The 17631-nt window shown below is 59.2% G+C and overlaps 1 protein-coding gene across 1 annotated transcript; it reads right to left on the minus strand.

Moving 5' to 3' along the window:
• Positions 1-939: 939 nt before the first annotated feature.
• Positions 940-10660, minus strand: SHOX (SHOX homeobox). Its single transcript, XM_060002132.1, has 5 exons — positions 10387-10660; positions 6713-6921; positions 2810-2867; positions 2621-2709; positions 940-1185 (listed from the first exon to the last, which is right to left on the minus strand). The coding sequence occupies exons 1-5, from the start codon at positions 10658-10660 to the stop codon at positions 940-942; spliced, it is 876 nt and encodes a 291-aa protein (XP_059858115.1).
• Between the last annotated feature and the right edge of the window lie 6971 nt (positions 10661-17631).

Consider the following 17631-nt stretch of genomic DNA (forward strand, 5'->3'; position numbering starts at 1 on the left):
TTTAAATCTATAATATTTACAATATTGCACTTTACTGCACTTAATTGCATGTCACTAGCGTGGATGCTGCATCAGTATTATACCTTCAAACCACGTGCCCTGTGTCCCCAGTGCAAGTCCTTTGCATCTGAATTCTGGGAAACAGCCACAAATGTCCATTCGGGAATCGAAAACGGGAAAAGCTCTAAAGCTGCCTGTCCTACGGCACAAGGAGTCCTGAACCTGGTGCTCTGGGGCCAAACGTGTGCATGAAGATGGGGAGTCAGCAAGGTCACAACGTGAAACACTGAGGTCCCCACGACCACCACCACCTCCGCGAGTTTCGTTATTGCTACCTTTCAGGCGGAGGGGAGGGGGGCGGGCGCGCTCACAGAGCACGGGCCCCTGCCTCAGATGCAAAAGTCCATATTGAAATCCACACGGGTCCTGCAGCTCCTCGGATGAAATTGAGTTCACGGCAGTGAATAAAATTGTTGGCATCCAAGCACTGGCAACTTCAGCGGAGACCAGCCCCAGATCTTTCTGTGTAACAGACTCTTCAGATCTTGGAAAGGCGTGTAGGAGGCCGCATGCACAGGGTGGGAACTCCGGCAGCAGAGAAGAACGCAGCGCCACGGGGCTCCACGTGGCCCCGGGGTCCCAGGACGCACAGACGGCGTGGTCGAGGGCTGACCTGGGTGGTCTGACGGTCACCTCCTCTCTCTTCCGCACAGTCTCTGCGAGGCTTTGGCGGGGTCTTGCGGTCCTGGGATGCCCCCTCCCGAGGCCTGCCAGGGGCCCCGGGGCTGCCCCAGGCGGGGAAGGCGCTGCGCCCTCGCTCCGGGGTGTCCGCGCGGCCGTCGGGGGGCGCGGAGGGGTCGAGTGCAGGACGCAGCGCGGACAGGGTGGCGGGGCCAGGGCGGGCGTGGGTCCGGGGCAGGCGCGGGGCCTGGCGGCGGGTCAGAGCCCCAAGGCCTCGGCGTGCTTGCGCGCCTTCAGCCGCAGGTCGGCGATACTGGAGTTTTTGCTGTTGCTCTTGGCGGCGGCGGCCACGACGGCGGCGGCCGAGGCCGAGTCGGCCAGGGATGCGATGGGCAGCCCGAAGGGCGGCGGCGGGAACATCAGGTAGGGCGCGTGCGCCGCCAGGTGGGGGTGCAGGTGCGGGTGGGCGTGCGCCACACCTTCCAGCTGCAGCTGTGCCTGGACCTGCGAAGGCAGAACCCGCACGGTGAGGACGCGACTTCTAGGGGGCTTTCCCCCCTCGAGGACCCCCCCCCCCGAGGGCGTCTCCTCTCCCAGGGTGCCACGACCGGGTCACTGGCCGCTTTGGACAGGACCAGAGCCGGGGAGTCGGCACAGATCCCCGATGCTGTAGCATCCGAGCGTCTACAGCTGGTACCTCCTCCTCTCCAGACCCCCGGCTGATTCTTTGACGCATCCCCGACTCAGGGTCCGGCCTTCGGCTCTGGCTTCCCCCCCCCGCCGCCTTCCCAGGGACCCGGAGTCCCCGAATCTTCCAGAAGCACAGCCAACTCTGCAGGCTCCAAACGCCTAATTTCACCAGGACCCAATGGCTGACCCCACGTCGTCGGGGCAGCTGTTCCTGTGATGCTGAGGGGCCACCCCGCCCTGGGGAAGGGGTGCTGAGGGGTGGAAGATGGGCCCAGCCGCGGAGGTGCGGGTCCAAGGGAACAGGGCTCGGACCTCTGCCCTGCGCACGGCAGCCCTGGACGCCCTCCCAGCCTTGGGCGCCGTGACTTTGAGGGCGCGTGGCCAACACCCCACCCTCACCCCATCTCCATGTTGTCATCCGTAGCCGACCCTCCGGGCCGGGCCAGGCCCACTGGACCTCGTGCCCCTCAGCAAACCCGGGTCCAGCTACAAACCCAGGCCTCTGCCCCTAGGAGCAAAAGTGCTGAAAGAGGAGGCCACGCCTTCGCTCTGGCCAGGGCACAGCCAACCCACCAGCGCGGGCACGCCTACCCCCCATGCTGGGGTCCACAGCCCAGCCCTGCAGGCGAGTGGGCGTTGCGCTCTAGCGCCGCGGCTCCCTCCTCCCACCCGACGCTGGTCCAGAGCAGGGGCGAGGACTTCGGGGCACCCCGTCTCCACGAGGCGGTCTTCCGACCCCCTGGCCGCCCCCTCCTCCGCGCAGCGCACCCAGCGCCCTGGACCCTCCCTGCTCTGCTAGGAGCTGGGCGGGACGCCCCCCACTGTGAGGTGCGCGGGGGAGGGGAGGGGGCATGGAGGCCCAGGTCCAGGAGGGGCACTGACACCCCCAGCGAGGCCCTGGGCAAGCTAAAGCCGGGGGTTGGGTGTTGACACGGGTCCTCAGGCCTTAGCGGTGGTAAACCCCTCCCTCCCGCCAGGCGGTGAGCGAGTGGGTTGTTCCGGGTGGGTGGGGATATTTTCCCTCCGAGTTTTGTGAAACTGTGCTGGGGTTTCTGTCCTAGCCCTCCCAAAGGTAACTCTTGGAGATTTTCAGCGTGGTGTTAATACGTGCCAATGGGTTTATAAATGTCCCCCTTGTGAAAGCGGCCTCTTTGCTTCAGCGGGGGTGGGAGGCGCCGGGGCGGCGCCGGGACTGTTCTGTTCGAAAGGAAGGAAGAAAAACAACAACAACAACAACAAAACGAGCTACCTGTTGGAAAGGCATCCTCAGGGCGCCCATGTTCACGTAGGGTGCCACCCTGCAGGCGTCCAGGTGACTGGCGGTACCCAGAATAACGCCTGCGAGGAAATACAGGAGGCGTGAACCCCGCCCGCTGCTCCCAGCGCCTGGCGGGTCTTCCCACCGCCCCTGCCTCCACGCCCGGCCCCTCGCACCCACCTTTATGCATCTGGTTCTCTTGCTTGCGGCACTTGGCTCTCCGGTTCTGGAACCAAACCTGGGAATGAGCGGACAGACGTGCACCCCCGTGAGCCGGCCAGGCCTTGGCGAGCGTCAGCGAGGCTTTCTTTCCCGACACGCCGGACGGCGCGCAAGGCGCTTGGGGTTCCTGTCCCCAGAAGGCTGCCTGCCGCCCCTCCGACCTTCGTCCCCGCCCCCTCCCACCCCAGCACCGCGTAACTGGCTACCTGGAGCTGGGAACAGTCCTCACCTAAGTGAGACCAGAGTTTCAGCATCCAAACATTGAAAGTGAGGAAGTGGGTCCTCGGATGGCGTGGAGAACTTTCCATCGTTCTGTGTGGACATTCCCCCCTCCACCCTGCCACGCACCGGTCCAACCTGACCTTCCACCCCGACGTTCCACCTTAGCTCCCACCCACCCACCAGGAATGTGGGGGGGCGCACAGGTGGATACACATCTCCAAATCCAGCCCCCTCCCCAATCACGCTCAGACACCCTGAGTCCAGAAACTTGCACGACCTCCATGCCCTCCTTGGAAGCCTGGGGGATCCCAGTTAATATTACAGAGTCATGAACGTCCTTGATCTCTAAAAACCGGATGCACCCCAAAAGTGCAGGCTCTGCACTGCAGGCACTCGGCATCTCTAAGGACATCTGATTCTTGCGGCGCCCTATCCAGAGGTGAGGCAGCGAGCGAAAGGTGTTGGCACCCGCCCGGCCTGGCTAGCTTCAAGGCCTGGCATCCCCGAAATACGCCCTCCCGCGCTCCCCATTCTCATCCTCCCCCCTCCTCCAAACAGCCCTGGTCCTGGCCCTTGGTCTGTCACTCATGGAATCTGGAGTCCCCTCCCTCTGTGTTCTTAGGCACTTAATTTTTCCTACCTGGCTTTCTCCAAAACTTTCCCTTCACACTCACTCACCCTATTGCCACAATGGCGGTCACTGACGGTGCAGGATAATTAGCACAAAGAAAGCCTTCCCCTCGGCCACACTACACTACGCCTGGTAGCTCAGGGACCCTGCGTTGTTCCAACCCCAGGGCCTGGGGACACTCCCTGCTCCCACGCTGCCCGGAAACCTCAGCTCCCGCGGAGGTTGCAAGCACCCGGGAGTCGAGGAAAAGCTGAACTTTTCCATCTCAGCCTCTTCAGGGCAGTTTTCTATCCAAGGCTGAGCCATGGGCCCGCCTGTTGGAATTGGCTTTCCACGACGTTGGAAACCTCACCCAGCCAGGCTCTAGGGAAGCTGGCAAACTTTGGTGTTGTTCCCCGGAAAGTATTTCCAAAACAGAAATGCTGAGATTCACACGTCTTTACTCCATTTCCAAAGCCTGCACTCACTTTCCTGCTCCCACGTCCCGCCGCAACTCTCCCCCCCACCCCATCCGGCTGGGACGAGACTCCTTTCCCTTTCGGACCCTTCCTCGGTGCCTCTTTCTCCTTGGGGTCCCATACCCGTCCTCAGGAGAGCGGAGCCAGACGCGCAAACCCCGATCCCCCTGGAAGGGCATTTTGCAAAAACAGAATCCTATTTAAATCTAGAAAGCAAGCTCACTTTCCCATCAGCGGGGGAAAGAAAAAAAAAAGATTATGGAGAATAAAAGTGATGAATTAGCTGCGCGTTTGGCGATAATAAATCAGTCTTGGGGTGATTCACGATCAATTCCAATTAGTCCTGAATATGCTAAGTAAAGCGCAGTACAGTGGTTTAGACAGTTATTTCTTCATTAAGAACCAGTCACTGATTTCTCTCACAAATGCTGTAATCTGATTTCCTTTTGATTTCCATTACAGACAGTGAATAATGACATTTAATTTAGCTCTGCGCCATAAACCCAAAGATATTTGTTGTAATTAAATTACCACCACTCCTCACTGTGGTCTCATAACTTTCGATTATAACCCTGACAGCTGGGTGATGTGAGTTTCCAGTACAACACTAAAAATAAAAGGTTAATAAGCACCAACTTCCAAAGGACCCTCAATTTATTTACAGCAAATTTCCACTCTAAATTGAAACTCTATCCTCTAACAACACAGGACAGGCTGTACCGAAAAGGATTACCAAACAGGTCACAGACAGGATTAAAATATCGTGCATTTTCGTCTCTTCCTTTTGGTGTCTCCCCAGCAACCCCCACTTCTGCACAGCGGGGTACGTGTTTTAACTAATTGGTTTTTATGAGCACTTTCTGCCTTCTCTTTATTATACGATTCTTTTCCCTGTGGCCAAAATGAAATTATTTCTTTTTTCTCTTCCCATGTTTATTTTTATTATTATTTACAATCGTTAAATTTTAATTCACCTTTGGATCAATAGGCTTTCGTTTTCTACTACCACCCTCCCCCCCCCCCTTTATTTTAGGGCTTTTCTCAAGATCTGCAGCCACCCAAGAACCAATTTTCTCCCAACTCGTTCTCTCCTGCTAAGGCGCTATTCAGTAATAGACTACTGAAAGAAATAGTGTGGAATTAAATTACAAGTAATTTATTTTTATAGAAACAGTACATCAAGGCCTGGGAGATATTACAGATCTCAGGCAGAAAGGCTGTGAAATGACATAAAAGTTGATGTCCCCTTCAGCAAAAGTTTAATCTTTTCATTAATTTATATGGTGCAGCCCCATCCATCTTTCCAGAGAAAGGTGGCCAGTCTCCCCCGCCCTCCCCCCGCACTTGCTGAGGCCACAGATGCCCGGAAAGATTCGTCTGGGGAGAGGGCCCCCAGAGCTACTCTGCCCGTGGTCCCAGCAATGCAGAATGGTCCTGGGAACCCCTGCAGCTGCACGGAAATCTGGACAGACTCGGGGACTGTTGCATTTCACCTTAAGCAGCCCCTTTCACCGCACCGACGGGGAAAGATGGAAGGCATGAGGGTGCAAACACCCATTTTTTTTTTTTTTACAAATTAAAGATTTTTGTGAAACACTCTATAAACGCTTTCTGTGTTTTCGTTTCTTCAATACAATCCGGGTGAAGTTGTGTTTGTAATGCTGACCCTATACCAATAAGAAACCCGTTCTTTCAAAGCCCTGGCTTTACATGGTTCCCTCCCCTCGTTGGCAATATTAATTCCATTTATTTAAATAACCAGTCCCCAGAGCCCAGGGACCCTGACCCCTTTTCCTTCTCTCCCCAGCGCTGCTGTCCTGCCCAGAACCGTCAAAGCCGATGGAAAGCCCTTCCGGTGGCGGGGACGGGGGGCGCGGGGGGGGGGGGCGAGTCTGCGGTACCCGGACGAGGCGATTTGGAAGAGAATCTTTGCTCTCCACCCCCCAATAAATAAATGAATGCATTTCACGCAAACGTTTACAAAGCCCGAGAAAAACGAACCGGGAGCGTCTCCCCCCGCCACCCCCCCCCCGCGCGCACGTGCGGCGAACACACAGGGCCCCCTTAGACGGCGGCTCGCCAGATGAGGCATCACGACTTCATGCGTCCGGTCCCCGCCCCCGCGCCCCCCCTGCCCCGCGCCCGGGCTAATTCGACACCGCGCGGGCAGGACCCGCAATCCTCAAGACGTCCACCCGCCTCTTCTTCCCATCTCTCTGTTCCCTGCAGTGGAGCGAGCGGGCTGCAGAGGAGCGGGTAAGACTTTGGCGGCGACGGCGGAGCGGGGGGGGGGGGGGGGGCGGGCGGGGGGAGGAGAGGCGAACCAGTGGGAAGAGAACAACATTCCTGATGAGCTGGAGGTGCAGGGCGAGCCAGCCAGGCAGGGCGCAGGAGACCTGACCCGCGAGGCCCCGGGGCGCCTCCCAAAGCCCGGCTCCAGCCCCCCCCACACGGGGTCCCCGCGCTCCTGGAAGGGCCCGGCGCCCCGGCCGAGGTGGCGCGTTCCGGCCGCCCGAAGAGCGGGCGTCGGGGCCGGGCCCTCGCTCTCACCTGCACGCGCGCCTCGGAGAGCCCCAGGCGCTGGCTGAGCTCCTCCCGCATGAAGGCGTCGGGGTAGTGAGTCTCGTCGAAGAGTCGCTCCAGCTCGTTGAGCTGCTCCAGCGTGAAGTTGGTGCGGCTGCGCCGCTGCTTCAGCTTCGTCTGCCCGTCCTCGTCCTCCGACTTCACGTCCTCGCGCTTCTCCTTGCAATCGTAAATACCTACGGGCGGGCCGAGGGCACAGCGCTGAGCCCACCCCCCGGCCCCGCGTCCCCGGCCCGGGCCGCCACGAGCCCCTCCGCCGGCTCCCGCCCAGCCAACCCCCCGCCCCCCGCCACGGCCCGGCCTGCGGATCCTGCGCGCCAGGGAGAGGCCCCGCGCGGGGACGCTTGGGCGCGACGTGCTGAAAGCCTGTGTGTGCTCGCGGTGCAGGGACCTCGGTGGCAAACGCGCCCTGACGCAAAGCGGCGTCAAGTCGATAAAGCAAACTCCAGGGCAGGACGCGCTGTTTTGTAATAACTCGAGCCCCGGCGCCGCGGTGTTTCTTGGCCTAATCTCTGAATAGTTTCCTCAATTATCCTCTTCGCCTCTGTTGACATATGGACATAGCCTAACCTTCTCTCCCTTCCTTTTCTTTTTTTCTGAATGGGAGTGGAGTGTTAAATATTAAGTCAAAGAAGCTTAGGCAGAATCGCCCAAGTGTCGGGTCCCGGGCGGGGCGCCCGCAAAGAGCGCAGGGAGAGCCCAGGCCAGGCTGGGGTCCAGGCCCCCCGAGAGCCGCCGCTCCCGCCTGCAGCGCAGCAGGACAGGGGCCGTGCCAGCCGCCAGCCGGGCCAGAGCCTCCCTCAGGACGCCGTGGAGGCGGGCGCTCGCCCGAGCTCACCTCCTTCTGACCAAGAAGCGCAGCCGTATCTTAAGGCGGGCACCCTGAGGTGCTTGGGTTGCACCCGAGAGCGTGGTCCCTTGACTTCCGCTTTTGTCCCTCGGTCTCTTGGACACACATTCTCACTCCCCATCAGGACGCCAAGAGTGACACTTTCTTAGGTCCAAACATTATGAGAGCAGCTATATTTGCTGGGGGAGCGGGCAGGGTATCAGGCAGACAGCTCAGGATTTAGGAGATTCTAACCCAGACACCTCTCCTTCCCACCGCTAGGAAATGCAGCCCCTCACCAAGCTCAGGGATTTAAAATAAAAGTTGGCCCCCGGTCGCACAGTTGGTGGAAGCTGCATTTCAGCTCCCCTTGCGTTTTCTTGTGCTTTTTCTCCGATCATAGGACCTGCTGGGTGCAGGCAAAGAGGACCCCCATGCCCTCATTAGATGTCCCCTCTGTGTCAAGGAGAAGAGGGCGGCTTTCAGAATGCTCTACCCAAGGAGTCTGGGGTTACACCCGTTCTGAGAAGCCTCTTAGCAGTAAGCCCAGAAACTTGCAAAGGGTGAACACCCAGATCCTCTGCGGGGCCAGGGAAAAATCCGGGCACCCAGTTCCCACACACGCCCCCCCACCCCCACCGGGGTCCCTGAGCTGGACACCAGAACCCAAGTCCTGAGTCTGTCCGAAAGCCTCTCCTCACGGCTTCTGAGCCCTGGACACTCAATCCCACCTCGGGGCTTAAAGCCTCCCTCACCTCCTGAAAGGGATGCATTTCCAAGAACACCTTATTTCTCCCCAACGGGAAATCCTTTCCCGGAGGCGGCCCCAACGCCGCTTCCTCCTTCAGGTCTCTTAACGTCGGAACCCCAGGGATTGACCCCAGATGACGCGCTGGCCTTCAAAGTCCTCCAGAACCCGCAGCAGGCTGTGCAGAACCCACAGGCTGCCGTGCCTGGCTCAGCGGGGTCCGCTGCTCAGGCGCCCAAGACCTCTGGGATTCTCCCAAGCCCAAGCAGCTCCCTCCTCTCCATTTTGCTCCCGTTCTGCAAATTCGGCCTGGGGCTCAGCCCTGCCAGGGGTCTGCACACCCAGGCAGAAGGGAGAAGGTGCATCTGGGGTTTTCCTAACCCCTTCCTGCTGCCTGTACTGCTAGCCCTGTCTTATTTTCCTCTCTCCTTCGAAAAAGGCCTCGATTGTACTCTGCTCTCCTTACACGGGCCTTTTTGCAGGGTCCCCCTGCCTTGGCTGTCCAGGGTGAGAGGAAGCAGACAGAAGAGGGGACTCAGCCTCTAAGGCGGATGGGGGAATCCGTCAGGAGCCCGGGAGGTCAGCCGCCCGCCGGGTGCTGTAAATTAAATGTCAGCTCTGACAAGTGCACAGCCGACAGACAGCCGTGTCTCCATCAGAGCAAACTCTCTTTGTAGGAACCATAAAGCCGGGTGCGTGACGCCTCGCCAAGGGGTGAGCCCCGAGATACGGCAGGCCAGGCTCAGGCTGCCTGGGCTCTCAGAAGCCAGGGGCTTACTCCTAAGCCTCTGCCAGCTTTCTGCTTCCACAAGGTCAAGGTCTCCGAAAGCTGTCTGGGTCATCCACTGGGCTCCAAGGCCAGCACACCTGGACTCTGCCACCAAAGTGCAAGGGCCACAAGAGTAGGAGACATGGGGTCCCCACTCTCCGGCCGTGACCTCTCTCAACACGGACAGAGAATGAAACAGGACCCAGGAGCCACATGGCAAGCTTCTGTGTTTCCTCTCTTTGTAGTGAGAAATAGACCTTCATATACTTTCAAATGCTGCCCCCTGAGAAATAGAGCCAATTTTATTCCTCTGATTTACAGCTGCTGGTTGCCCTGTTTGTACGGAGATTCCCCCGGGTTGGGACCACCGCTGTCCAGCTGGGAGAACCCTTGTAAACATGTTTTTTCCCACCCCCCGCGTTCAACTACAGCGCAAAACGCCGCGGAGATTTCGGGGGAAAGCAGCGGGAAGGAGGCCCAGGACGCAGCCGGCCTGCAGCAGGGCCAGCTGCGCCCTGACAGTCTGGGGTAGGGCGGCCGCGTGCGCGGGGCCACGAGCCTCCCCGGGCCCTTCTGCCCCTTGTAGACCCTGACCACCGGCGGGCACGTGGCTGGTTTTAATGTACAGGCCCGCGTCAGCCGAGATCCAGCCCCAAGGTTCAAGGGGAAAGTTTTCCCTGAGAGGAAACCACGCGGAGGGGCGCAAGAGGGCGAAGAGGCGACGGAGCGCGTGGCCTCCCCGACTGCCGGCCAGCGCAGCCCTCAACGCGGCCCATTTCGAGCTCGGGAAGGCGCTTGGAGAGAGGCGTGTGGATCTCTCTGCGGGCGTGGAGGCGGACGTGAGACAGACCGGCAGGCAGACAGGCAAGCGGCCGGTAGCCCTCCAGCCGACCTGGGTTTACAAGCCCATGCACCCGATTCCCCCCCAACGCGGGAAAGTTCCCCCTGAGGAGCCCACTGCCAACGCCCAGGGAAGCCATCCTCCGGCAGCGCGCGGCCCCGGCCGCTGCCCATCCTCGGCGCCTCTGCCTCTCTCCTTCCCTGCTTCCTCGCTTCTCCAGCCGAATCCTCCCCTCCCCCGTTTGGTTTCCTTCTTACGAAAAAGACTGGCGATGGATTGCCGGGGCCTTTGCGTCCGAGCCGTGGCTGTACATTCAGCGTTTGGGGTCGAGCGGAGAGCGAACCGCGGCCCCCGGGGCCTCTGCGCGCGCGGAGCGAGGGGCAGGCGGCCAGGCTGGGCGGCGAGGAGACGCCGTCCCCGGGAGGGGCCCGGAGCCGGCGTCCGGAGAGCTTACCTTCGGCAGCCCTCCCCGAACCGAACTCTTTCAGTTTGTCCTTGTCGTTGTCCACGTGGTCCTTAAAGAGATGCACCGGACAGTGGCCGCTGCCCTCCGTTATGTCCTGGAGGCTGGATTCCGAGACCCCCAGCTCCCGGGAGCGCGCTAGTCCGCTCTCCAAAACTTCCCTGTAAGTGATCGAATCCTTCTTGCCTCCGCCGCCGCCGCCGCCGCTGCTCTCTTTGCTCTTCTGGTCAAAAGATTTGGATACAAAAGCCGTGAGCTCCTCCATGGTGGCCGGGGACTGCGGGGGTCCGCGGGGTTCGGCGGGGCTGGCTGGGAGCCGGGCTGTGGTCCGCACGCCTCCCGCGCGGACACGACTGTCCGTGTGAGGGTGGACCTCTCCTGCTGTTATTTATGCCTTTCAATTTGCGATCTCACTATTTATACACGGCTACGTCCGCCCAACCCCCAACGCTCCCTGTCTGCAGCAATTACAGCTCCCGGCTCGGCGGCGGGCGCACGCAGAGACGCTGTCTCTCCCCCACCTCCAGTCCGGCAATTGGCTTTCTTTTCATTTCATCACTGTTTGGCGTCTGTGCACCTTGGTGTGGAGAGGTAAAGATCAAGTTTTTGAAGGCAGAGAGAGAGAGAGCGAGAGAGAGCGCGCGCGCGCGCGAACGGGCGCAGGCGCCAGTTCCCCGAACAGGTATCCGCATTCTCTCCGTGGCTGGCGGAAACGAACCTCGAGGAGGAGTTTAGGGCTTGTGAGGACGTCCTTGCCTGCCGGCCCCGGGAGGAGCGCAGCCTCGCGCCTCGAATGGTATCGTCGCAGGACGTGTCCGGGCGTGGTCGTGCGGGGACTCCAGCGAGGGGACCCGGGCGGCGGGGACGCGCCATCACAGACGGGAATGAGTCCCAAGTTGGAGATGCGCTGGGACTGCCGGCTGGACCCGCCGGCGAGGCCCGCGGAGCCAGCGGGTGGAGCGGGTGCGCGCGGCGTGCTGGGGGGAACTGCTCTAGGACCCCGAAACTGAGAGAAAGGGTCCAGGTCTAGCCGAACGTGGGCGCCCGCGCCTCGGCGGCGTTGGTGCAAAGCCGCTCGCAGACCTCGGAGGGGCCGGGGACACGGACGCTGCGGGCCACGAGCGCCCGGAGCGCGCTGGTCCAGACGCGGAGAAGCCGGAGGGTCTCTGGGAGAACTGGTTCGTATAGAGCGGTCCGTGGGGCGCGCGTCAGATCCCGTCCGGCCGGACCGACGCAGCCTTCCTTAGAGCCGTGCTGTCAGCCCGGTGTCTGGGAGATTTATTGGGGGGGGGGGTATATGTATTTTTGGTTGTGCCACAGTGCTCCTGAGCAGATCCTGACTCCTTCGGAACTTTATAATGTACCTAAAAGGAGCCACTTTTTCTCACCTGCAATACGAAATTCATTCGGCAATCCCGGCAGCTGAAGAAGTCCTCTTATCTGCAAAATGCCGTCTGCAAATAAAGTGACTTTTCTGTTCTCCCCTCTTTTTTTCTGCAACCTCCCCCTCGTCTCCCCTTCCACCTGCTGCCCCCGCCCCGCTGGAGTTGGGACAAGGCTTTCGGCAAGGGGTGCGGGGGTGGAGGGGAGTGTTAGGGGTTTTGGAGGAGTCGTTTTGCGTTTTCTGAAGTCAGTTCCTCCTCCGAAGCGCCGGTTAGTCAGAACCCAGGATCGGGGCCACGCTCGGCGGTTCCCAGTGTTCTGTCCAGCGTCCGGAGCCGGCCAGTAGTTTCCTTCAGCGGGAAGGAACGTGAACGATTTCTCCCGAATCCCCGGGGCCAGGGTCGGGTTCACACGGGGGTGCCTTGATCCGGGGGGAGGGGGTGTGAAGCCAGAGAGGCGGTGGAAGAGGGGGGACGGGAGTAGAAACAGACCAGCTCTTCCTTCCCCCCTTCCTTTCTCCCTCCCTCCCCTTCCTTCCTTCCTTCCTTCCTTCCTTCCTTCCTTCTCTTCCCTTGCTCCCTCCTTCTCTCTCCCGGTGTTTTCTCTTCTCCTCGCCGCCCTCCATCCATCCTCCGGGAGCGCTGCGCCCGTGCTTCTCCGCGCGGCCCCGGCTGCTCTGCCCCGCATACAGCGGACGGAGCTGGGGGATTTGGGGGCCGCTGCCTCCCCCGGACTTCAAAAGCGAAAGGCGAAGACGTGCTCGCAACTTGACAAACAGGTCTTTGTCACCGCGGCCCTCTAATCAAAGCGAAGGCGCGCAGATATCACACAGAATTACAAATAGCCCCTCATGTATTATGCATGCAGCCGCCTTGCGGGTCTGCGGGGGAAACGCCGAGGGCCGCTCCCGTAGCCGGGTAGCGCAGGGCGCGCGGGGCGCGGGGCGAGGGGCGGCCCAGGAGCTCATAGTCCTTGCCAGGGCCCCCCACGCCGTCATTCACTCCTTGGGGCGCATCTTCCAGCCCTACCCAGTCTAGGGACCACCCCTCCCCCGCCGCCCACAAGTGAACCTTCTCTTTGCAAAAACAGTAGATCACAGGAGGGGCGGGAGAGGGAAGGGGGCATTCGCACAGATCTGGGGGGAGAGGGCTCTGGGCCAGAGCAGCTTTCCGCGGTCCTCAGAGGTAGGGTAACTTTTCCTCTCCTCACTTCCTCCCATCTTGCCACTCCTCCAGCTTCAGGTGAAGAGGCCAAGTCCCCAGGGACCTAGTGGTGAACCCCCGACCTGCAGCCTGCCCAGCCCTCCCTGGTCCTCCCCTACAGTCTCAGCGACCCAGCCTTCCCTGGGGGAGGGGTCACATAGGGCCTGGCCCTTACATGGCCTGAGGTTCCTTCTCAGGGAACGGGGGTGAGAGGCCCCAGGCGCCCAAGCAGGGCTACCCGCCTTGGGCCCTATATCCAGGAGACAACATTGGGCCAGGGTTTTGCAGCCTCCAGGGATCTCCCCAAGGGACACCAGCTGGGGACCCTGGATGTTCGAAACCCTCAAGCCTGAGAGAGAATTAAAGCCACCCCCATCCACAGCAGCCCCATCTTTGATTCCCAGTGCAGACGAATGGTTTCGAAATAACTCATCCTAAGAGGAATGGGGCCGTGCCTCTTCTAAGAGTTGTTGGTCAGGAAGGAATCCCCTTTTTACAAAATCACACTTTCTCTCGATGTGCAAAGTGATGGCCTCTTCCTCTAACTTTGGGGGACGGTGGAGCGGAGATCCCCTGGACACCCCCAACTCCCGGCCCCCCAGCCAGGGGCCCTCAAGGCTCCTTGACCTTCTCTCCTTTAAACCAGAGGCAGCAACGCCCCGCATCAGCCGTTATTGCTCATATTTTAGCCTGGGTGAGGACATTTTCAACCACATATTCTCGCCAATCCAAGCCGGTGCCCAAGGCCGCAGGGTGGGTACAGTTATGAAATGGTACATTTACATTTCCGCTGGGCTGAAGGCAGGCGAGGGGCGGGGGACGCAGAGCTCAGACTCTCCCAGGAATAAGGGGCTCTTGTTTTGAGTTTCTGTAGCTGCTTCCCCCAGAGAGGATCCCTCACCCCAAGATGAGAGGTGAGGAAAACTTCTTAAAATCTCAGCTTGTCTTGGGAGAACGCAGATGCTTTAACATCTCAAATGCATTCTGCCAACTCCGAAAGAGGCAGCGGCGTCATGAAAGTTTGTGGACAGAAACAAAAGCATAGCTCCTTCCTTTAGAACGAAACTGAACCAAACCAAACCAAAAAAACATCAACAGAAAAGAAAGAAGTCCTGGACTGGGCTGGGGTGCAAAGCAGGGGGACCTGGTTTCTGGAAGAACACGGAAGTTCCAACGTGGATTTCACCAGAAGCTCTGCACACACCCTGGAGCTCGCCTGGGTCACTGATCCACGGCGGCGGCCGGGCGTCACCTCGCACCCCGCTGCCCAGAAACCGGAGCGGACGGGAGCCGCCTGAGTCCTGAATGCCTGACTCGCTCCTACGCGCGCCCGCACCATCAGGTTTATGATCCACCTGGGAAGAGACACGTAGACAAAATGCAATTAAACGAGATAGAAATGCCAGGACACCCTGTGCTCGGGAGGAGGGAAGGGTCTCTGTCAAGGCGAAGGAGGTTGGAGGCTCTTTCTAACACAACTGGTGGTTCCTGCAGCTTGGAGGTACCCTGGTGTCTGGGTTGGCCCACGTGCCCATGGACCTGGCGGGTTCCAGCCAGGCCCCCAGTTGATGGCGTGGGGGAAATGAGTGAGTACCCCACCAGGAGGATGGTTCACAGCCAGCCCGCCGGCGGGGTGGGTGGGGTCCACCCCAGGAGGCCAGAGCTGCCCCAACGCTGACGCCCTCCTCTTTGGCAAGCTGCTCTCCCGGGAGCGTGGGTCCTCTCGTTCCAGATTTGGTTTCCTGAACTCCGACCACCTTCACCCAGGCCGAGGCCAGACTGGCCGCGTCCAGAGCCGGACATTCTGCACCCCTTACTCGCCTGAGTTTACCCCAACTAGAGTCTCTCTGGCCAGCCCTGCAGGCTCGCAGCTTCCTGTCTGGTCCCAGGCTGAGCTGGAAAGCTCAGACGCGCTGGTCCCCAGTGGCAGAGAGGGCTAGAACCGGCCACCCGTGGTGTGTTCTGCTGGCTTGGGACCATTAGAGCAGGCAGGGTGAGGAGGTGGGGGTAGGGTGGGAGGGGTGATGGGGTTTTGTGCCCTTCTCTGTGCTTTCCCACCTGCAGACAGGAGCCAGGAGACTTCTTAGCAGTGCTGTCCACTCTGGGACCTCCATCTGGAAGGCACACTAGTTAAACTTGGATGTCCAGGCACTGCCGTCCAGCCCGGAGCCCTCACGAAACCTGAGAGAAGAAGAGGTTGCGGACACATCCGACCGCCTCCCACTCCCACAACCGCGGTCCCGAGCAGCTTAGTGCGGGACCGACTCCGGGGGCAAACTGCAGACAGCATGAGGAAATGGACACCGGTGGTGTTCGATTTTATAAAATAATCTGACGTTCTGTATGTATGTATGTGAATTGGGTAAATTTTAATGAACTACAGCTGCTGCTAATGGCCTCCCTTTCCTGGTATTTACAAGGCCAAGGGACAGGCGGTAATGAACATTCCAATATTTAATATTTGGTTTATTTAATGCTTAAAAGGTAGGGCTCTGAGTTTTCACGTTTAGCCCAGTAAAACGATGCTCCTCTGATCCAAGCCGATTTACGTTAAATCAAATCTCATGCCCTGAGCTTCTGAAGAGCAGAGTGGCTTTGGCGACCGTCTGGGGTGTCCAGCCCTTCTGGGAGGTTGGGAGTCACCGCCCCACTCCGTTTTCCCCACTGCCCACCCCCAGGGTCCTCCTGGCTTCCTATGAAACAGAGGAAGAAGTTCCAAGGAATGCCCCTTCCATCTGGCCTACTTTCTCAGCACCTAATTCCGGAGACGATGTCTGTTAATAATAATAACGGAGGGAGGGTTGATGGTTCTCGCGCAAGAGCGAGCCTTTGTAAGAGCAAGCACCCCCTCCCTACACATTAAGTATTTATGAGTATCGATCAGAAGGGCAGGATTTTACAGAGGTCTTAACACTTTTCTTGGACGGGCTCCTTTCTCCCCCTCCCCCTTCGAAATTTAGAAACCTGCCTTTGTATTCCCTCCTACACTGTTTATTGATTTACGCAAACATCAGTGCTTCCAGTGTGAGGCTAATAGATTTTCATCACGCTGGGGCTCTGTTAATCCAGCTCTTGAATGGATAAGATTGATCCTGTCGACAAATTCGACACATCTACACGATTAATAAAGGGCGAGACGGGGCGGGATAGGTTCTGTCTCCTCTTTGGAGGGTGGGCCTCCGCTGTGCTGCAAGGACCCACCCCCAAGATGCAGGTTTTTGGTTTTTTGTTTCTTTTCATTTAGCCTCACTTTTGCTACAAATCCCAGCTCGGGCGCCGGGGTCGGGGAGGGTGTTCTAAAATAACCCTCAATGCAAAAATGCAATTTTAACAATACATTTCGTAGTAGGAAGTGCTGTTCGCTTTCTGTGGAATTTCTCTCTCTTTTCCTTGCCCTGTACTTTGCAACATATGGTGGACATTAAAACTCTTTCCTTTCAGATTTAATCACAGGGCCGTTACTTTACGTTTTATTGAAGAAAAACATTATTTTTTCGGGGAGCAAAGCAGTTTACCACAGAGGACCTCTAAAGAGGGCCGTTTTTGTTTTGTTTTGTTTTCTGGAGACCACCGCGAAACAAACAATGGGCGGCTCTCCTTCGCGAAGAATACATTGCGCGCTCGCTGGGAGCCGTTTCTGCGGTAATTAATGTTCCGAGGAGCCAGCTCAGGGGTGGATTCTGGGTTTCGTTCTCGGTTCTGGCACCGGGCCTCAGCACAAGGACACGGAAAGAGCCAGTCCTATCTCCTTCCTGCCGGCGCCCCCTCACCCCGGATTGGCTTCTCCCCGTTACGCACGGGGCGCCGAGAGCTTTGGAAACAGCTCGCTCCAAAACTGGCTCAGAACCTAGGGCTTTCTCTCTCCATTTTCAAAATGCAGACAAAAGGAAGGAACACGTCCCACGCCCACAGCCTGCGAGAGGAGACTCTGCTTCGGAAGACCTGGGCCCCCCGGCCGGAAGCTGGAGGAAAGCGTCCTGCACCCACCGGGCGTCGCTGGGACAGTGGGTCCCAGCCCCCCGGGGCGCAAGCGACGCACACAGGGCGCTGTCCCCGCGGGCCGTGCTGGACCGTTGCCCGTGCGCTGCCTTCCTTCCCGGCTCAGGCTCCGGCCAGCGTCCCCAGGCGCCCGCGAACGTGACGCAACGATCTGTACCGTCAGTGCCGGCAGAAAAGGCCGCGCGGGGCTCCAGGACCTCGCGACCACCTGCGCAGAGTTTGCAAGGGGTTCAACAAACTGCGATCTCCCCTCACCCCCAAGGAAAGCTAACGGTTACGCTGGTGGGACCGAAACTCGGGCAGCCTCGGGTGCTCCCCACGCGCCATCGACTTCCAGATACCACGTCTTTAGAAACATAATCCAGGGAAGGAACTTTCACCCTCTAGCAGGCAGGCATTAATTAAGTGGCCAATCTGTGCAGAAGACACGCCCCCTCCTCCCCGTCTTCTGCGTCCTGAGGCTGCCTTGGAACCAAACATCCCCTGGGGAAGCAGGCCGACGTTCTGTGCCGACGGCCCCTTCCGGAAGGACAACTCATAGGCCCGTGAGCACCTGGGCACTGGAGTCCCCCCAAGACGGCTTGGGCCCAACAGTACTTATCATGCAAGGTCCCGCATGGGGACCCTGGGGTCCCCAAGCCTCCCTGACACC

This window comes from Delphinus delphis, chromosome X (assembly GCF_949987515.2).
Source record: "Delphinus delphis chromosome X, mDelDel1.2, whole genome shotgun sequence".
NCBI lineage: Eukaryota > Metazoa > Chordata > Mammalia > Artiodactyla > Delphinidae > Delphinus > Delphinus delphis.